Here is an 18,723-nt window from a genome sequence, read left to right on the forward strand (position 1 = left end):
CCAGGCCAAGTGTTTGGCCAGAAGTCAGAACTGTTGGAATTGCTCTGCAGAGTCCAAACTGTTCTGTGAGAGAGCACTTGGAGTACTCGAGTTACATTTATAAAACGTTGTACATGTTATGTTAAGGGGTTGTAATGGTGTTTTGTGTTAGTCTGTTAGTTTCCTGTTTTCTTGGAATTATTTGGTATTGCTGGATAGATTTCAAACTTGCTCCTTTAGTTTGAAATGCAGTGGTTCTTTTTTTATTTCCCTTCTCTTACCTGAAATTGAATCCAAATTCACATTGGTGGATTTTTTTTAAATCAACTAAAGGGAAATATATAGCATGCCTCAATTTAGGTGCAACTTATACACAGTTTATTAGAAAATTTAGCTTATATAAGCTTGTTCTTGCTCTGTGTGTGGGACCAGAAAATTGTCATAACTTAATTTAGTGTTTTATAGAGAGAGTTTGTTATGTTTTAGTACTTAGAGAGAGAGAGAGAGATTATATAGCTGTACAAAAATAAGCTTTCTATATGATGTATAATTAGATCTACATATAAGCTCTATCTAGCTATAGATATAATTGTGCACATATTCTCTCTCGCTTGCTATTTCTGTCAGTGGTTCTCAACCTTTTAGACTCAAGGCACCCTCATAAAATGTTAGCTCTTAGTTTTCACTTTTTTTTTTTTTACCTCAGAAAAATAATAGAGCAATTCTGGCTCAAAGAGCTCAGAAAGCTTACTACAGGTCAGGATGCTTTTAACACTGTGGATTCTTATTTGAAAAGTATGGGTTTATCCTGTGAATTGCATTTGCCACCCAAACAGTGCAATAATGTATGGCATCCTTCAAAAGATCTCAAGGCACTCTAGTTGAGAATCACTGCTCTCTACAGATGACGGAAAATTGTCATATAGCTTACTTTATTTAGAATTTTGTAAGGGAAAGCTTGACATTAAACTGACTTATTTGTATAGCTTGAAATACAGATATTTTATTGTGTGCATTACCAGAAACCAATGCATTACCAATGCCTGCATTACCAGAACACTGAAACTGAAATAGTATTTGATTCACCCACTGCTTTCAGTTTCTGCAGAGTAATACTGTATTGACTTGAGTATAAGACGGGGTCCCTGTCCTCCCACCAGTCAACATGGGGGGGGAAAAAGCCCCAAGAGCCAAGAATGTGTAATGGAAATTATTAATTAAATGTTATTATAGAGCAAAGTAGCCAATGCTGTAGATGCCTCCATAGGAAATGCACAAGCTTGAAAGAAGTGGTTTGTAGAGCTATATAACTTTATTTTCCTTGGAGAAGTCTTGAAAATACATAATTGATATCTGGTGTCTAGCGTGAAATGTTTTTTGCTGTTGAAATCTTAGCACTTTAAATACTGGGTGTTGCATGTTAAGCCTTTTGCCAGCTAGCAGGTATTTTACTGAAATAGTCTTTCCAAAGGTATTGAAAACTATTAATGACACAAATGAGAGTTTATACGAATTGCCAGCTGATCACCTTCCCTCAAACTTTGCGAGTAGAATTCTTTAATTTAATTTAATTAAATGCAAAACAGCATTCTGACGAGTCTGGGGGTGGGGTAGGCGCTAAGCTAAGCTAAGGCGCATAGTTGACAGCTCAGGGGCTGCAAGTTTGAGGCCATAACAGAAGTGTTCACGGCAAGGCCTATCTGATCCCAATGAATCTGCAAATTCTGTTAAAAACCAGTTGCAAGGACGTGAAAAAGGAAGGCAGTGAAACATTCTGAAAATATTTGGAACATAAATTTGAAAAATACCTGTTTATAGATTAACTGTGGTTGGACAACAGATAAGTGTATTGTATTGCTGTGCACAGACCCAAAGGATAATTGTACATTAGATTATTAAAAATATTTATTTCCAGATCAAAGAATACTGGGGGTATATTGAGAAAGGGGTGTGTGGTTGGGTGTTTGCTGGTGAGGGAGGTAGAAGGAAAGGAAGGAAGACACTTGCTAGAACAGTATACCTTCTTTGTTGAGCTGTGACACTGAGACTGGAACTGGTTGTGTAGGTTGCTTAGTTAAGCAATCTCCTTTTTATTTGTAAGATACATATTTTAAGAAGGAATAATGATTGTAAAACATTCAGGGCAAGATATAGATTACTTTAAATGCTTTTTAAGAATTATATTTTGATTTGACAGTTTTCCTTTAGGATGACTCAAAGATGTTGAATGGCTCATACTTGAGGAAAAGTTCTTTACCATTATTACTGTATAATCGCAACTACTGTGCTTTACAAGGAAGACAAGCTATAATCAACCATTTAGCTGTTACTGAATCACACTTATCTCCATTTTGCCTGCTTAACTTCCCATAAGCATGCTAAACATCTCTTAAGAATGCATTGACCTCTAGTTATTTCTTGCTTTATGTATCCCTTATCCCACATTGGAAAAAATAAAACATATTCCTAGTGGTACACACCACAATACAATACAACCCAGCATTTTTTTAATTTACTCTGTACGGAAAGGAAGTTTAACAGTTTTACGTTCACTAGAAATCAGAAATGTAATGTGTTGTATTTAAATTTTTCAGATGGTATAAATTCAGGAACACTATCAGATGCCATTTACTATTATTTAAAAAAATAGACCAGATCCATCCTGCTCCCAAAAAATCACAGTGCAGGAATTAACGAGAATATTAAAGGACTTGGGTTCCTGACTGCCAGATTAGAGCAGCTCTGGCCTTGACATGAAGCCTGAGATCAGGGCAGTTTTACATATGCTTCTGATGCAGTGCTAGATGCTTTTAATTAGCAAGCTGTGCTAATTAAAAGCACCTGCATGTCACATGCATCAGCAGCACAGTGCGCCACAGCGCTGAGGAAAATGGTGGCGGTGAACTTTGAACGTAAGCACATCGAGTGTGTTTTAGTTCAAAGTGCACAGCTGCCATTTTCTCAGTACGGAGGCATGCTGTACTGCAGATACACATGACGCGCGAGGCTTCCAGAGTACTCTGGATTTCCAGCATGTCAGAGCAGGCTCCCCACGTGTGTGTAAGTGCCTGTTGATCCATTAAATGTTTGCAGTGGAGAATGCTCTGTCGGACCTTGATACGGTATTCCTGCTACACTGGGATTTAGGAAATGATTAGTAGAGAAGCTAACTTTATGTGCTGAGCACATTCTACATTCCCTTCACTGGAGGAATTCTTGCTGTGGCAACTCTGGCTGTTGGCACAAAATAGACCAGAGCCACAGGATGAACCTGGGCTGCTATATGTGTACGAAGAACTTATGGACTTTATTATAAATGTTTGCAGTTGGACCTTAATCTGCTGTTTTAGATGACCTTTGTAAGCATCATTTTGGGAATATGTAAGTGGAACATGACTCATAGGTTCTCTGAGCTCTGTGCGCTCAAGCCTCCCCCCAGCAGGCTCTGACAAGGAACTATGCTAGGACATTCCTCTGTGTCTGGGGTGGGTGGGTGGATGAAGAGAGAGAAAATCTTTAACATTAAGCAGATGGACCTCTTTCATATTAAGCTGCGTTCTGGGGATGAGTGTTTAATAATCATCTCTCCAAATGGTAGCCTCTTGTCAGCGCATTTTTTGTGTCAAAATACTGAAAGATTAAGGGTTGGCTTAAGGAAATTTATTTAGGACACCGAACTTGGTTCTGGGAATTCTGCATTTAGTTCATGACTCTGGAGGATATTTCCTGTGAGGTCTTGAGGAAATTGCTTCATCTGTGCCTCAGTTCCCCATCATTAAAATAGTAATGCTTTCTTTCTCACACTGTTTGTATTGATTGTTTATAACAGTCAAGACACCCTTTGTCTTGACTCTTCAGGAACATGCTGTCTTAATATGTGCATGTAAAGGACAAAGCCTAATGGGTCTCTAATCTGCTTGGGTACCATGGTGTTACTGTAATGTATACAGTAATAAAACATTTGTGTGCTTTCATTAGCATTATCTTAAGAGGCCTGCAGTTAACCTGTTCTGTTTCAAATGAATAGGAAAACTTTTGAAAAATAGCTGCTGTGCATTCTTAGCATACTTGAGAACTTTTAGTTAGAAAACTCCACAACTGAAGATTGCAATCTGCTGTAGCCCTTTCCTGCTTTTAACTCCCAAAAAGCCAAAGATGTGTAGGGAGGCAGTGATGGAAATGGTAGCAGAGTAGAAAGATGACAAAGACTGTGACTTGATCTGCCAGCATCCTGCCAGTTGGTGGAAGTGAGACTTCATTCTCTTTTTCTGTTCAGTTTGGTTGCAGCACAAGGGAAGTTTCAGTCTGTATCTTTGTGTTTATCCTGTCATGTATGTAGACTTGATAACCTGAGTGAACATCCTTAATTCTCTCTCCTTTATCTTCTTGGTTCTTACTCTTTCTTTTCCCTTTCTGGCTGGATATGGAAAAGAAAGGGGGAATTTTGCCAAGCCCGTCTTTGTCTGTCTTGATTTTTTTTTTTTTCTTTTTTCATTCCTTTGCTTGTTATAAGACTTCTCCGTCAGCTTGCAGTTGACAACTATCTGTGTTTCTGCTATCCATAACTTTGGACAGACCTTGTTCACGAAACTTCTGCACCTAATCCTTTTATAGCATATGCAGGGGGATGTACATTTTTGAACGAGAAGGAAAGAAGAGAGGCTTTTCTTCCCATGGCATGCTTCCAGAGCAGAAGACCCTGCTTCTGCCATTTCTTGTAGCCTTCCAATCAGGACCCTGTGTGAAATGAATTTGGTTTCAAACTTGTTTTCTCAACTGTAGCTGTCACTTCTGGAATGCAGACCATCACAATTAGCAGTGGCCTGGCAACCAGCAAAGACCACAAGGATGGAATTGGTGTGTAGTCTGAACTCTCGTCTAAGCCATTAAGAGGCTTGCAAGCCTTTCCTCACTAAACCAAAGAAATACATTAAAAAAATTGGAACCAAATATTTGTTGAAGCTTTTGAACTAAGACATAGGTTTAACAGGAAGTAACCGTTTTTGTTCAAAAGATTTTGCTCTTGCCCTTCCCCCATCTCTAGTGATTCAATTTCAGGATCATTTTATGACCAGTCCTATTCTGAGCAAGAGCTGAAAGTGCTGCACACTGATGCCTCCCACTGACTAATTTAAAGAAGCACAACATGTCTCTGGAAAGTGCAGCTGCCTCCCACACTGCCTGGACAGCAGTCAGATTCATTTTATTTTGACATGGATACATCTTCTACACTGTTGAGACTCTGCTTTTGGTTTGAGTAGAGTTTCTTGTGCTAAATTCTTAAATGTGCTTCTGTAGTGGTTGTAAATTTACCTGCAAATGGAACCCATTATAACAGTGTAGACTTATGTACATATAACCGGTTTGCTTTTATCATGTTTGTCAAAAATTCCTTCAAAGTTAAAATGTACCTAGTGTGGTGAGGGTATTAACAAGAAAATATTTAGAAATAATGAAATAGGCTAAAATATGAATACATAATTTTTCAATAGCTAGAATATTAATACAGCATCTACTACATAGTCTGACTTCTTTTTATTCTTTTTGTTGGAAAAATTTTGGGATAATCTTGAGGAATATCTTCTCGTGTTTGGTATGCTTTCCTTGTATAGCCTTCAGTACTTTGTTTGCTCTTGTTATTTCATTACCTTCTTTTCATTTGAAATACAGGTTTTACTAACAAAATGAGTACTAAGATCTAGATGAGTGTATAGTAAATTCTGTTTTAAAGGACTACTGAAGAGCCTAACACGCCTCAGTTACTTAGCAAAGAAGGTATTTAACTGGGTGTAGGGCAAATTTGTTCTTTAACCTAAATAGGATATTTTAAGTGGTTATTTAACACAGAAGTTGCTATAGAACTAACAGGATTATGTGAATAATTTAAAAGAATAACTTGCTGACTTCCTACAAAAAGTACTGTGGATAGTTATAAGTAGTAGTGGAAAACTACCATTGTGATTCTTAAACGTATTTTAGAAGTAACGGTTATTACCTCCAACGACCTGTTAGGTCTTTAGGTTTTTATGGCGTATAATAGCAGCATGGGAAACAAGACATTTATACATATGTAAATGATTATGCATGCTTAAACAGAATTCTGCCTTTTGTGTTTTATAGTAGAAATTTAAATTAAAAAAATTCTGTTTTGGGAGGACTTGAAACTAAATTATTTTAGATTAAACTAGAAATCTAGATGCTGAAGAATTTTTTTTTTTCAAGCAAATTAATTTCACACTTCTAGGTATAAACAAACAGTGGAGGCAAGGGAAGAAAAGCGATAGGCCATCTTGATCATTACAAAGATATGGCTGAGTTCCTATGCAAAATCAAAAAATAATTCTGAAAACACAGCAGCAGTTTGGAAAATTTGAACAATGTGGTTGTCTTTTCCATCTAATATCTATACTATCTATTTTCTGAACAGTGCTTCTTAATGTAGCATGAAATATGCCTTCTCTGCCAGTAACAAGCTTCACTTGTTGTCATCCCTTCATTTAGTTCTTTTCTTTGTAGGGACAGTGGCTTGGTGCAGGGGGCTGGACCCAATGATCTTCTGAGGTCCCTTCCAGCCTTACAATCTATGACTTCGTGCACTTCAGTTTGTAGGCTCTTCTATTTGGAAGACCTTTGGAGAAGTTATTGTCAAAAATTAAATTCTCAATTTAATTACAGTTGTATCTGACACTTTAAAATATTGTTTGCTTCTCCAGATCACTTTAAGCAGTGTGTCTTCAGATGCAAGCTAATACGCCCTGTGTTTAAATAATTCATAAAATGTTTCCAGTCTGGAAAGTTGATACAGATTTCTTTTCTGTTCCTGAAGCTTGCAGGGTCTGGTACATAGCTATAATTTTCCTCTCCCTACACTGGCAAAGCAACACAAGCAACAGCTTTGTCGTTCAGACTAGTGAGGTTTTTTTGGCCAGGTAAATTAAACTGGATTAGTAGTTATTAGTTACATTTTTTTTCAGTAGCTCATTAGCATTGTGGTTATAGAGTTGGTCATATTTCTTATTAAAGTAAGCCAGAGCACTAATTCCTTGAAAAATAGTGGTTTATAACATTTATTTCTCTTTCAGGGAACCAGTTTCCTCCTATTGCAGCTCAGGATCTTCAGTTTGTTCTGAAGGCTGGATATCTTGAAAAGCGCAGAAAAGGTAAAATAAACCTCATGAAAAATGTTTAGCCTGTTTTTGTGTGCACATTACTAAATTGCATAACAATTGATTAAACAAATATCATAAGTGTTGGCCAATTGTAGCCATAATTCAGAGACTTTCCATCCTTTTGAAAGGGTGTACATTAGGGATGTACATTAAATGTATTTAAGGATGTACATTAAACAGTGTATGTTGACTTCACGTTTCAGTGACCATCAAAATTTATTGTCCTTCAAGAGTGTAAATACTGAAATTGGCTTTGATTCCATCTATATTTATTTTGATTCAATACATTTTGAATTGTCACTGTAATACATACTTACTGCTCTGGCAATTCTAGTTACTTAGTCTCAGCATATTCAATACTAGGGCCATGCGAAGCTTCAGTAACTGATTTGATTCGGAGAAGATTTGGCCTGATTTGGGGACCGAATCTCTGAATCTGAATCTAATTGTGAGACCAGGTAAAAGCTCGGAATTGATTAAAAGCATCTGAATTGATTTGGAAAAATTTGGCTGATTTGGAGATTTGACCATAGACTAAACAGGCAGCTGACAGCTGCTTCCAGCTGATAAGTCTGTTGGGGGAGGGGAAAGGGGATGGGTGGGGGGGGATTGGGGCTAGGGCTGGGACAAGCTGCTCAGCCGGAGTGGGGGGCAGCACTGGGAGCGGGTTTTCTGCCCTGGTGCCACTTTCCCAGCCGGGGGGGGGGATGCAGGTGCAGCTCGCTCCAGGGGGAAGGGGGTAAGTGGCAGCAGGGTGTAGCCCCCCTTCCCAGTGCTGCTGCACCTGCATCCTGCGCCCCCACCCGTGCTGGCTGGCAAGCGGCGGCAAGGCAGAGCCCCCAGTCCCAGTACTGATGCGGGCATGACAGCACTGGGAGCGGGAGCTATGCCCTGCTGCTACCCAGAGTAAGCCATGCCTGCATTGCGCACCCCCCCCCGCACCTGCATCATACCCTCCCTCCCTCCCCACGCCAGTTGGGCAAGTGTCAGCAGAATATAGCCCCTGCAGCTCCCCCTGCCAGGGGAGAGGCCGGGGAAGCTGCGGGAGAAGCCCCCATGGATGCTCTGCCATGCCCAGCCTCCTGGCACTTAAAAATAAATAAATAAATAAAGCCCCATGCTCACCAGTTGCAGCAGCAGCGATTGAGGCCTCTGAGGGCTCATGGCAGAGCCCCCCCCCCACACACACAGTGCGGGGCAGTGGGGATTGCTGTTCTTGTAGCCAGTGAGTATGGAGCTTTATTTTATTTTTTTAAGTGCCAGGACAAGGCCTGGGCTGGGCAGGGGATGGGGCTGGGCAGGGCAGCTATTGGGGCTTCTTACATGGCTCTTCCCCCCCCCCCCCCCCCCCCCCCCCCCCCCCGGTCCTGGGAGAGGCAGGCACAGACAAGAGGAGCTGCAGGAGAATCTGCAGCTGCTTGACTGTGCCTACTGAATCACTGAATCTCTCCGAATCGATACCGAATCTTCCAAAGCTGATTTGGCCAAATCGACTCAGGAAAATGATCTAGATATCTGAATTAAATCACTGTTCTCCGAATCGGCCGAATTCAAATCAAATACTTAACTATTCGCACAGGCTTATTTAATACCACACAATAGACCCTGTCCTGGTTTACCCTTTGCTCACTTTCAAGTTCCCTTTAGTTCTACTCTGCTTTTTATTCTCTGTTATCATCCTGACTACAGATCGCTTCATCTACCTCTTACCATTTGTTTTAGGTCTCTTACCTAAACACCTTTTCCATTACCCACTGGAAGTATGCATTGTATTTGTATGAAATTGTATGCAGTAAAGGCTTTCTAATGTGAATTGTTTAATTTCAGACCACAGTTTTCTTGGCTTTGAATGGCAAAAGCGTTGGTGTGCTCTTAGTAGGACAGTCTTCTATTATTACGGAAGTGACAAAGGTAAGTATTATAAACTGTTAAAATATGATGTTTTTAAATGTGTAGAAAAATAGGAATGCTTTAGGAGAGAGGAGACAGATGAGAAACTGAGTTCAATTCAAAAGCAAAGGATCTTTCAAGAGAACAGTTAGTTCTTGCACAGTGCTTTGCATTTTGAGTTGCACAAATATTAATCTTGTTGACCTCCAGATAGGACAGCTTTTTTGCACTTACCTTGGTCCCTCAGATCCTAATACAAACAAGTAGTTTAAAATAATGGTTATAAGAGAACAATAATAACATTTTTAATCTGTAAGTATAGCAAGTAAAATGTGAACTAAGCAATAGTAGTGGTGCACACAAAACTGGTATTCCAGTAACAACTGACAAAATATTTTTGAGTGTAAAAAAAAAAAAAGATATTGGTTGCATACAATAAGGTAGGTTCTGGAAAAATGATTGCATATAACAAAATGGTTAAAAACCTGAACATTACAAATAATAACATGGTTATAAGCCTACAAAGTTATAAATGGTTATTAACTGTAAAAGGAAAAAAGATTATAATTCCTAAAAAAATAAAATAAAAAAAAATCGTCTTAATCTCTGTACTTGCTAAGTTCTGTAATATTAAATTCACTAACCAGTGGCTATCTTTACAGGGCAACGATCTTATGCACATTTCCAGAGACTTAGAAAAGGGGTTAGGAAATTGCTGGTGGGAGGGGGGGGCTCTCTGCTCAGACTAAAATTTAGAGCAAAAGGACAGCAGTCTGAGAATAAATTGCACCTTTGATTATCCCATTGATAATATAAAATGGCCTTGATGATAATATAGAAAGTGGTTCTCCTATTTACCATTTTGCAACTAGACTAGATGCAGCTAGTTCAGAACTACACTTAAATCTTTTTCCTTCCCTGTTCCTATTTCTTTCAACTGCTTGAAAATGCTTGGCTTTGCTTACCCTAATCTACTCCTATAAAGCCAACTAAAGTCTAGTCAATTCTCTCAGCACCTGTACATTTGTGTTTTCTTATTTTTTTCACATGGAAAAACCAAGGCAAAAAGAATCAGTTACTGGTGAGACTATGTTGTGACTCAGTCAGAGCCAGGTTTTTGGCTTAGTTCTGTTCTCAATCCACTGAGTCACAGTGCTATTTAGTATAAATGGTTGTTAGATTTCTTTAAAACAAACAAACAAACAAAAACCCCACTACAAAAATAATTCCTACCTCTTTCTCTGAAGCATATTACTGTCTAAAAACTGTGCTTCAAGATTCTCTCCATAGTTCTACCTTAGCTTGTTCAGAGTACAAGTTGCATTTATGTCTTATATAAAAGCCAGCCCTGGAAAGTAAAACTCTTCTTCTTGAGTGTATTTTTGAGAACACACATGAAAGAAAGAAGCCTGATATTCCCCCACCCCTCTCCCCTCAAAATTGACTTTGAGGCTATCAGTTTACTAAATCAGATTTATATGTTCCCCACATTTGATACGGAAGTGTCAGGCAGACTACATAGAATCTCATAATTGCTTTTTAAAATTATCTTTCAAAGTAGAATGGCCTCTTCTAAGATGTCTCCTGACATTTACAACTTTCTGTATACCAGTTTCACTTGTTCTCTGAATCCTAGGTGTTGTCTTAGTTTAAGTGTGTGCGCCTCCTTCCTTATTTTTGTTTATCATTAGTTCAAACAGTCTAGTAGCATTCATCCTGTTTGAACTATTTCATTCTGAAATAGTGCTGACCCATCTAAACTCATCTCCTCTCTTTTAAAAAAAAAAAAAAAAAAAAAAAAAAAAGACCTCTGGGTCTCATCTTATCTCAGTACACTAAGGATTTACGTGTACAATTCTTTGGCTGCTACAAATTCCCTTTTCCTACTCTGCTTATGTTGTCTTTGTTTCCAGAGATTTAAAATATGCTTGCTAAATAGTTCTTCATCTTTTGCTATTTCCTTTGGAGTTTTGCGATTGATCAAGCTTCAAATAGGATCTTTCTTGAGTATTTTTGGATGGCCTTGCTTTATTAAATACATTTTAGCTCTTATAATATTTTAGAAATAGCTATTTTTTTAATTTTGCCAATAAAATGGTGTTGCTGGCTTTGAGTGTTTGTTTTTAAGTTGTTTTGCAGGATCTAATGATCTGCTAATGTTTTTGCAGCTTTTTTCCTGCTTTTTTGGGTATATATTGCAGAGCATGTCTACTTTCATGAGTATGTAGGTACTTGTGTGTCTGCAGGCTTGAGGCAAGCATGCTGCCTTTCCTCTATACTAGTATTTTTCTCTCGTTGCTGTTGTTGATAATATACACTAATCTCTGCTTACCCCATCCCTGTACTTACTGGTACTAATTTCTAGTTTTTTGGGGTATGGATCCCTATATCCTTTAGTATAACAAATAGCAGGAATTCATCTGTGGTGCACTGAGAGACATTTTTTTCTTCTGCCATGGGCAGAAGTTACCTTTACCTGTCATCACATGTAGGTTCTTGTCCCAGCACACTGCTCAGCTGTTTGTAATCATAATTACAAACACAGATCCTTTGGAGGAATAACTTCTGACTTCCCCAAATGTTTCAAATGGGACAGACTTTCAGAGAGACAGGAAGGTCTGTTGGTAATTATGGGAATGTATAAGGGTGCTGAATGTAGAAGGCATGTCAGAAGCATACAAAACAGATTTGGAAGTTGTGCTGCATACTGTGACTGGTGCCTTATCCTCATGTGTTGACCAGCATTTTTGAAACCGGACACTTAGCAAGGCATGATGGGTCATATTCAGGGATCTTGATTTTCTCTGATTAAAAAAAACAAACACACAAACCAATTTTTGGATTAAAAAAAAAAAAGTAACCCAAAATCCACATTTTTCCATAATCAAAATGAAACTACTAATATATTAGTGGGAATAGCAGTGTGCTTTTGCACTATTTGGGAATCTCCCAGTTGTTTTCTGTGGGAAGCTCCAAGAACTGGAACTTCCCTTCTTTAGAAGGAAGTGTGACAGATATTTTGGTCATCCAAGTCTACAAAACAAGATGACCAGGGATCCTGGTTTTCTGTAGCCCCCATCCCAGCGCTGCTGCCGCCACCCACCCTGAGCACAGCCTGCCTCAGACCCTGCCAGGAAAAGCCCAGCACAGCCCCAGCCCACAGCTGCAGCCCACCCCGCCCTGTACAGTTCCGGGGGGCACACACCCTCCTGGGGTGTGTGCAATGGTGGGAGCTGCCCCCCCTCCCCATGTCCTCTAGACAAGCCATGGCTCTGCCCCAGCTGCACTCCCTCCCTCGCTGTGGGGGGCATTGACCTGCCCCCATTACATCCCTTCCCTCCTCTTCCTCCACAACAGACTTGCCAGCTGCATGCAGCTGTATCGGAAATTGGATTGATATCAGCCGATATGCCTACTTAAAAATTGACCATCGGTATTGGCCCCCAAAATCTCTATCGGTGCACCGCGAGTTCCCCAGTGCTTACCAGGGTCAAGAGAAGCAAGGGAAATTAGGGATTCCATGTGTGGTCATATCCATGCCACACAGTGATTTTTTTTTTTTTTTTTTTTTTAAATGAGCAATCAATTGCTAATTTCATTTTGTGGATAACAAAATACTGAGAAACATATTGTACTGAATAGTCCCGCTGATAGCTTACTGCCATTGAACCTACTTGTATTTTTAGTGTGTTCTGCCTATGCCCCTCTTCTTTTTCTCCCTGCCTCCCTCTTCTTCCTCGCATTTGGTGCAGTGCTGTACAGAGGTTAGGTGAGTGAGGATTGTTTGCTTCCCACAGCCCCTACAACCATGCAGTTTTTGTAGTTTTCAGGGAGCCACTGACAATTCCACTTCCTGAACAATTTGCAGATTATGGTAATACATTGGAGAGGGTAAAAGAGCAAGACCCTGAAAGATTCAATACTCCGACAGGGATTTGTATCTATGGTGGAAACTGCACAGCAGCCATCATTTGATATTCTGCACACAGCTATGGACTTGGGTGGAGACTTGCAGGTGCTCAGCCCTAGCCGATATCATTCTGAAGGGGTACTCCATGAGTCTCTAGTCCCACTGTCTTTCCATGAACATTTCTTAGCTTTCTGCTTCTGTTCCTCAGCTAAAATACCAAGCAAAGGAAGAGGAAAAAAAATTAGGTAATCTGAAAAAGTAAAAAATGAATTCCCTGCACAATACTGCTTTTATCAATAGGCCACAATTTTAAGACTTTTATCATTTCTAGTATGCTACCCTTTCTCTTTTGGAAGCTCAGTTATCCAGAGATAGTAGGTGAAAATTTAGCAAGAGATTAAGACATCGTGGCAAGTAGATTTTGTGTTGTGTGTGTGTCCACTAACTTTAAACAAACATCAAAATGCCTCTTGACTATACAGTCTGGGTGAGAGCACCTTTTATCACCCTGGGTTCCTGGATTTTGTTTTTAGGCTGAGCAACCCACCAAGGACACGAAATGTTTTGGAAGTCTCTGAATGAAGGAGAGAGGTGGCATTGGAAGGGCAGTAGAAGGGTTCCTGCAGTCTGTTCAAAGGGGATTTTTAAGAGTCTAGTGATTGCACACCATATGGAGTACAGTGGTCTGATTAACAGAGGTGGAACAGCAAATTTTGACTTCCAGCTAACCTAACCAATCAACTACACTTCTTGGGCTATTTAAGTAATGCTTACAAATTTGTCAAGGAGCAGGGAAGGAGAGAAGAAATCTTGAAAAGCTGTTGAAGTGCTGTTTGACTGACATTGCTGTAACTGCTAATGTCTCCCAATGGAATCAGTACTGGAGAAGGACAAAAGCTGAACAGTTTGGGCTTTGCCAGTGAAGGCTTCAGTGATTTATCTCTGCAGAAAATGAATGTTAAATAGCTAGGGTCAGCAACATTTTTCTGGTGGCAGCTGGAACAAATGAGCTTGGGTAGAGCTAGAACCCATCCACTGCTGCTGCTTTTCACAGCTGCCTAACTGCAGTGTGGTGTAGGTGAAGCCAAGTGCTACCTAAGCCCTTTGGGTATCTTTACACATGATTTGGGGGGAGGAGGGGCGCCTTAATTAAAGCGGGTCTCAGGAGCCACTCTAATTAAAGTGCCTGCAGCATCTAATGTATTCAGCATGCCATGCTTCAAAATAGTAGCGGTGGCGGTTTTAACTGAAGCTCTAGTTAAACTTTAGTTAAAATGATCCTGCCGCCATTTTGAAGCGCAAGGACACTGAATACATAAGATGTCGAGACTGCTCTGATGCTCCGTAATTACAGCAAGTCAGAGCAGGCATTCTGCACATCTGCAGGCACCCGTTGGTTCTAGGCTGGATCCGGTAGCTCCATGGTCCACATATGCATGTGGGCTGTAAGTTTCCAACTCCTGCTCAGTAAGATCTTAGGTAAAAGTTCTCCATCCTAAGAGGGCTGACATGAAACAAGATTAGCAAAGACAAAACTGACTTTCTGAATTGCAGTGCTGATGAATGTTCCCCCACCATAGCAGAAAAGTTGCAACAGATTCTGATAATACATTAGGAAAGGCATCTTTTGATTTTTACATAACTTATGTGACCATGTAGCCAGAGGTAGGATTGGTAAGGCAATATTGTGTAATGGTTAGTTCTTGACTTAAGAGATTAAATTTTTTTCCTGCCCCCTTGGCAGTCAACTTGGGCTGCAAGTGCTGCTGGGAGTGGATTGGCCTGTTAGTAAGGGTAAGAGCAAGCTCATTACATGACTGCTGCCCTTTATCACACCTCCAAACTCAAAATTCTCCTTAACTTTGCACTTATCAGCTACTTACTGAAAAATCTCTTCTTCTTTAAAACAATAACAGATGCTGAAGTCAGCACTTACTGGGCTAGAGCTCGGGCTGTTATGCTTGTGTCCGTCTGTGGGCCTCTCCTCTAACCGTATTCTCAGAGAGGTGTTCCTTAATGTCCAGTGGAACAATTTTCTAAACTAATTGTTCTAGGAGCCCCACTTCCCGACAGTCCCAAGAGCTGCACATGGTGGAAAGGAGCGGGGAAGGCAGCCAGCTCTATCATGTGGGGCTTCCCCCTGGTGATGCACAAGTCCTGGGAGCTACATGTGAGCCCTGCGCAATTAGAAGTGGACTGGCCTGAGTCTGCTCCTTGCCACCACATGCAGCTTCTGAAACTGGCTGGAGCCATGCGCTGCCAGGCAACTGTGCCGGCATGGGCCATAAGCACCCCGTGGGCCTGCTGCTGCCACCGCTGGGGACTGTGCATCATGGGGAGGGGATGTGGGGGAGGCCCCCACACCCCCCACCCTGCCCCCACCCCCACAGCCTCCTCACATATGCATACACCTAAACGTCCAACCTACCCTACACCTCCTCGCACACAGGCATACCCACTCACAAACCCCATACATGCACCCCACACTCCACCATACACATACACCCACTCTCCCAACCACACCCCACACACTCCCCCACATACCCGTCACACACAATATACAAGAGTAAGACTATTTTTGAGCTATTACACAATTACTTACACACACACACACACACACACACACACACACACTATGCAAACAAATGTCAATAAGGACACAAATATTTTTTTAAATTAAAATACGCTATAGTAGATGTTTGACCTTTACTATAAGATTTGGTAATTTTCTGGTTCCAAGATGGCAAACTCCCTCCCCCCCCCCGCCAAGAGAACTTCCAGGGGCAAGGGGAGAAACTTCTGGTGGCAAAGGTCAGAGGTTAGGGGGTAGGACTTCCAGTTCCAAGATGGTGGCCAGGGGGCAGGACACCTGTCAAAGGGTGGGTCTACTGTTGCAGTCCTTGACAGCTCACCAAAGCTCATTAAGCGGCCCTCCAGCTGAAATAATTGCCCACCCCTGGGTTACAATGCTATTACTGGCTATAATAATTGGGAGGAAGTAACCTATTAAAATAAAATAATACAACTGAATGTAGTCTAATGCACATTAGTATATAACTAATTCACTCTATTGCTTCCTGCCTCTCCTCTGTTGCTTTGTTTTTCCATCTTTGTGACCACCACTGAAGGCTAACATGCAATCTGTCCTTGTATATAATTCCTTTTAAAGCTTATGGGAATTTTATGTATACAATCATTATAATGTCAATCAAATACATTTTAATCAATTAATTTTAAACTCCTCTGAATCCTGAGGAGTCTGCAATCTTATCTCTTAAGATTTTCAGGCCTGTCTTTGCAATATTTTTTGAAATAACATATTCAAAGCTTTCCTTCAGCAAATACCAAATTAGTGCTTGAAGAAATTCTTCAAGTTGGTGTATTAATTTTAAGTCTCAATTACTACTGACAGCTTAGTCCATTACAAATTATTGCAAAGAAAAGCAGGCATAAAAACCTAATAAAAGTAATAGTATATCACAGTGGGAACCAAGCTTTTTGGCAGATGTGCCCATAAATATTATGCCCTGCATCCTCCATGAGTCCCACTCAGCTCCCTTTCTCCTGCCCCATCTGCTCCTCTGCCATCTGCTCCCTTCTCCGTGTACCCTGTCTAATCTGCTGTTCTGCTTTGTGCATACTGCCCTATATGCCACTGTTCTATCTTCTTCCTTCCTGGTCTGTCATGTGCCACACACAGAGGCTGCCCATGTCACTTGGGGAATGCATACTGCAGGTTGGTTACCCTTGCTACATCAGATTACAGGCCCCTCTCCAGCCAAATGTCCACTTTTTCTCAGTGGCAGAGACTGGATGCTAAGGAGAGGACTATTTATGCAGGGCCAGACTGATCTGTCTCTTGCCCCTCTTTTCCTACAGCTTTAATCAGTTGGAAGTCTGGGAAGTTCTTATTTGGAGCATGTAGACCTACTATCATTTTTAACACCCACTGTTGGACCTGACCAGCATGAATTTGTCTAATCCTCTTTTGAACCTGGTTAAATTGTCAGTCTTTCCAGTATCTTGTGACAGTGAGTTCCACTAATTTAATGACTTACTGTGCCTGTGGGGGGAAATAAAACAGATTCCTTTGTTTGTTTTAAATCTGCCTTCTAATAATGTTATTTCATGTCCATTAGTTCTTGTATTGAGAGATCATACATAGTAAATATCTATTTACTTTCTCCATCTGATGAATTCTTTTATGGACTTCTAGCATATCCTCCCTCAGTCATTTTTCCTCTGAGCTGAAAAGTCCTGGACCATTTAGTTTCTTTTTGGGTAGAAGCCTTTCCATGCCATCCTCATTTTGGTTGCCCTCCTTTGTACCGTTTCTACCCATATATCCTTTTGAAGAGTGGGGAACTAGAATTGTGCACAGTATTCAAGGTGTGAATGTATCATTGATTTATAGTGACATTTTTCTGTTTTTTATTTCCTAACACTTTCCTGGTGCAGCAGGAAAACAATACTCATCTTCACTTTGTCACACTTATGTTTTTGTTAATTCTGAATTTCATTCTGTCCCTGGCTATGTGTTTATAGACCTTGTTGATCCCAAGTACAGCTTGAGCTGCCTTAGGCTATCCTGAGTTTGTGGCTAACTTCTTTAAGGGTTTGGGCATCAAAGTAGAAGAAACCTCCATCATGCCCACTTGTAACTTAGTGTATCGACCGCAGTGCATCAGGAATCTGACTCAGTAATATTCTTCTCCGTGTTTTAATATATAAAATATAAGCTAGAAACCTGAAGAGTATCTTTTAGATAGTTGTCTCCATTGCAGTTTCTTGAAGTCTCAGGCGAGTAAAAGCTGAAGACAGTATAAATTCTGGGTCTCAAGTATTCTACACTGAGCAGCTCCCACTTTTTCCCAGTGAGTTCTTGGAGTTCTTACTGTATAAGCTTCAGTTTCCATCAAAATTATTCTTCATTCAGTGTACAATATTTATATTTTAAGTATCATGTTTACCCGAATCCAAAATGACTTAGAATCTTCTAAGACAAGGGTTTTCAACCCAGGGAATACCTTGGGGTACTCGGCAGCAGGCACTGTCCCTATGCCGCTGGCACTTCTGCGCGCACCCTCCCCCCCCGCCCCCCCGGCCTGGCCAGCCACTGGGGGGACTCCCCTCTTTTCCCCTTCCCCGCTATTCCCCCACTTGTCAACCAGCCACTGGGCGACTCCTTCCTTCTCAACTGGCCACTGGGGGTACACTGACCCAAAAAAGTTGAAAGCCCCTGTTCTAAGACAACCCACCAATAATTAGATTCTGTATAAGTTAAATATACAGAGGAAAAGGAGAGACAGTTGGGGGGGGGGGAAGAGGCTCTCAGAGACAGGTGTTGGAGGAGTGGGCAGCCCTGGGTCGGAGCTATAGTTGGAGCACCTGCTGACTCCTCCCTGCCATACTCAAATCCAAGATGAGCTCATCATGTTAAATGTATGGAGAGGGGAAGGGGAGAAGCTTGTCTTGGATTTCAGTAAATTTAGAGCTTGTAGCCCTACTTTAATATTTAATCCCACTATTATGATATCACAGGCATGTTTTGAAGTTTGAGGTGGGGGCAGGTGCTGCTGAATGAGTGGGAGGAGGTACCTTTTTTGGAGCTACTAAGATTTAATAGTTACAGCAAGTGGACTTGCAGTACAAGTGATCCTGCATTAATACAAGATGTAAAACATTGAAAAAAGTTATTGAGATTATGGTTCTTTCAGGTCATAAAACAAAGAGTTAAATAAGTTAGCAGAGTATACAGTGGGCACAGCACATACC

At 40.7% G+C, this 18,723-nt stretch overlaps 1 protein-coding gene across 4 annotated transcripts in view; it reads left to right on the top strand.

The window, feature by feature from the left end:
• The window catches only part of SKAP2 (src kinase associated phosphoprotein 2), a 163,816-nt gene that overhangs the window by 90,668 nt on the left and 54,425 nt on the right, over positions 1-18,723 (top strand). For 2 of the 4 annotated variants that reach the window (XM_059728898.1, XM_006265356.4), the window contains exons 5-6: positions 7,062-7,139; positions 8,976-9,059. In XM_059728898.1, coding sequence (XP_059584881.1) covers positions 7,062-7,139; positions 8,976-9,059 — 162 coding nt within the window. Of the gene's footprint in view, positions 1-2,975; positions 3,040-3,209; positions 3,361-7,061; positions 7,140-8,975; positions 9,060-18,723 lie in introns of those variants that run through there. The other 2 variants (XM_019498000.2, XM_019497999.2) reach the window with 2 other exon arrangements.

The sequence above is a fragment of the Alligator mississippiensis genome, chromosome 5 (assembly GCF_030867095.1).
Source record: "Alligator mississippiensis isolate rAllMis1 chromosome 5, rAllMis1, whole genome shotgun sequence".
NCBI classification, from domain to species: domain Eukaryota; kingdom Metazoa; phylum Chordata; order Crocodylia; family Alligatoridae; genus Alligator; species Alligator mississippiensis.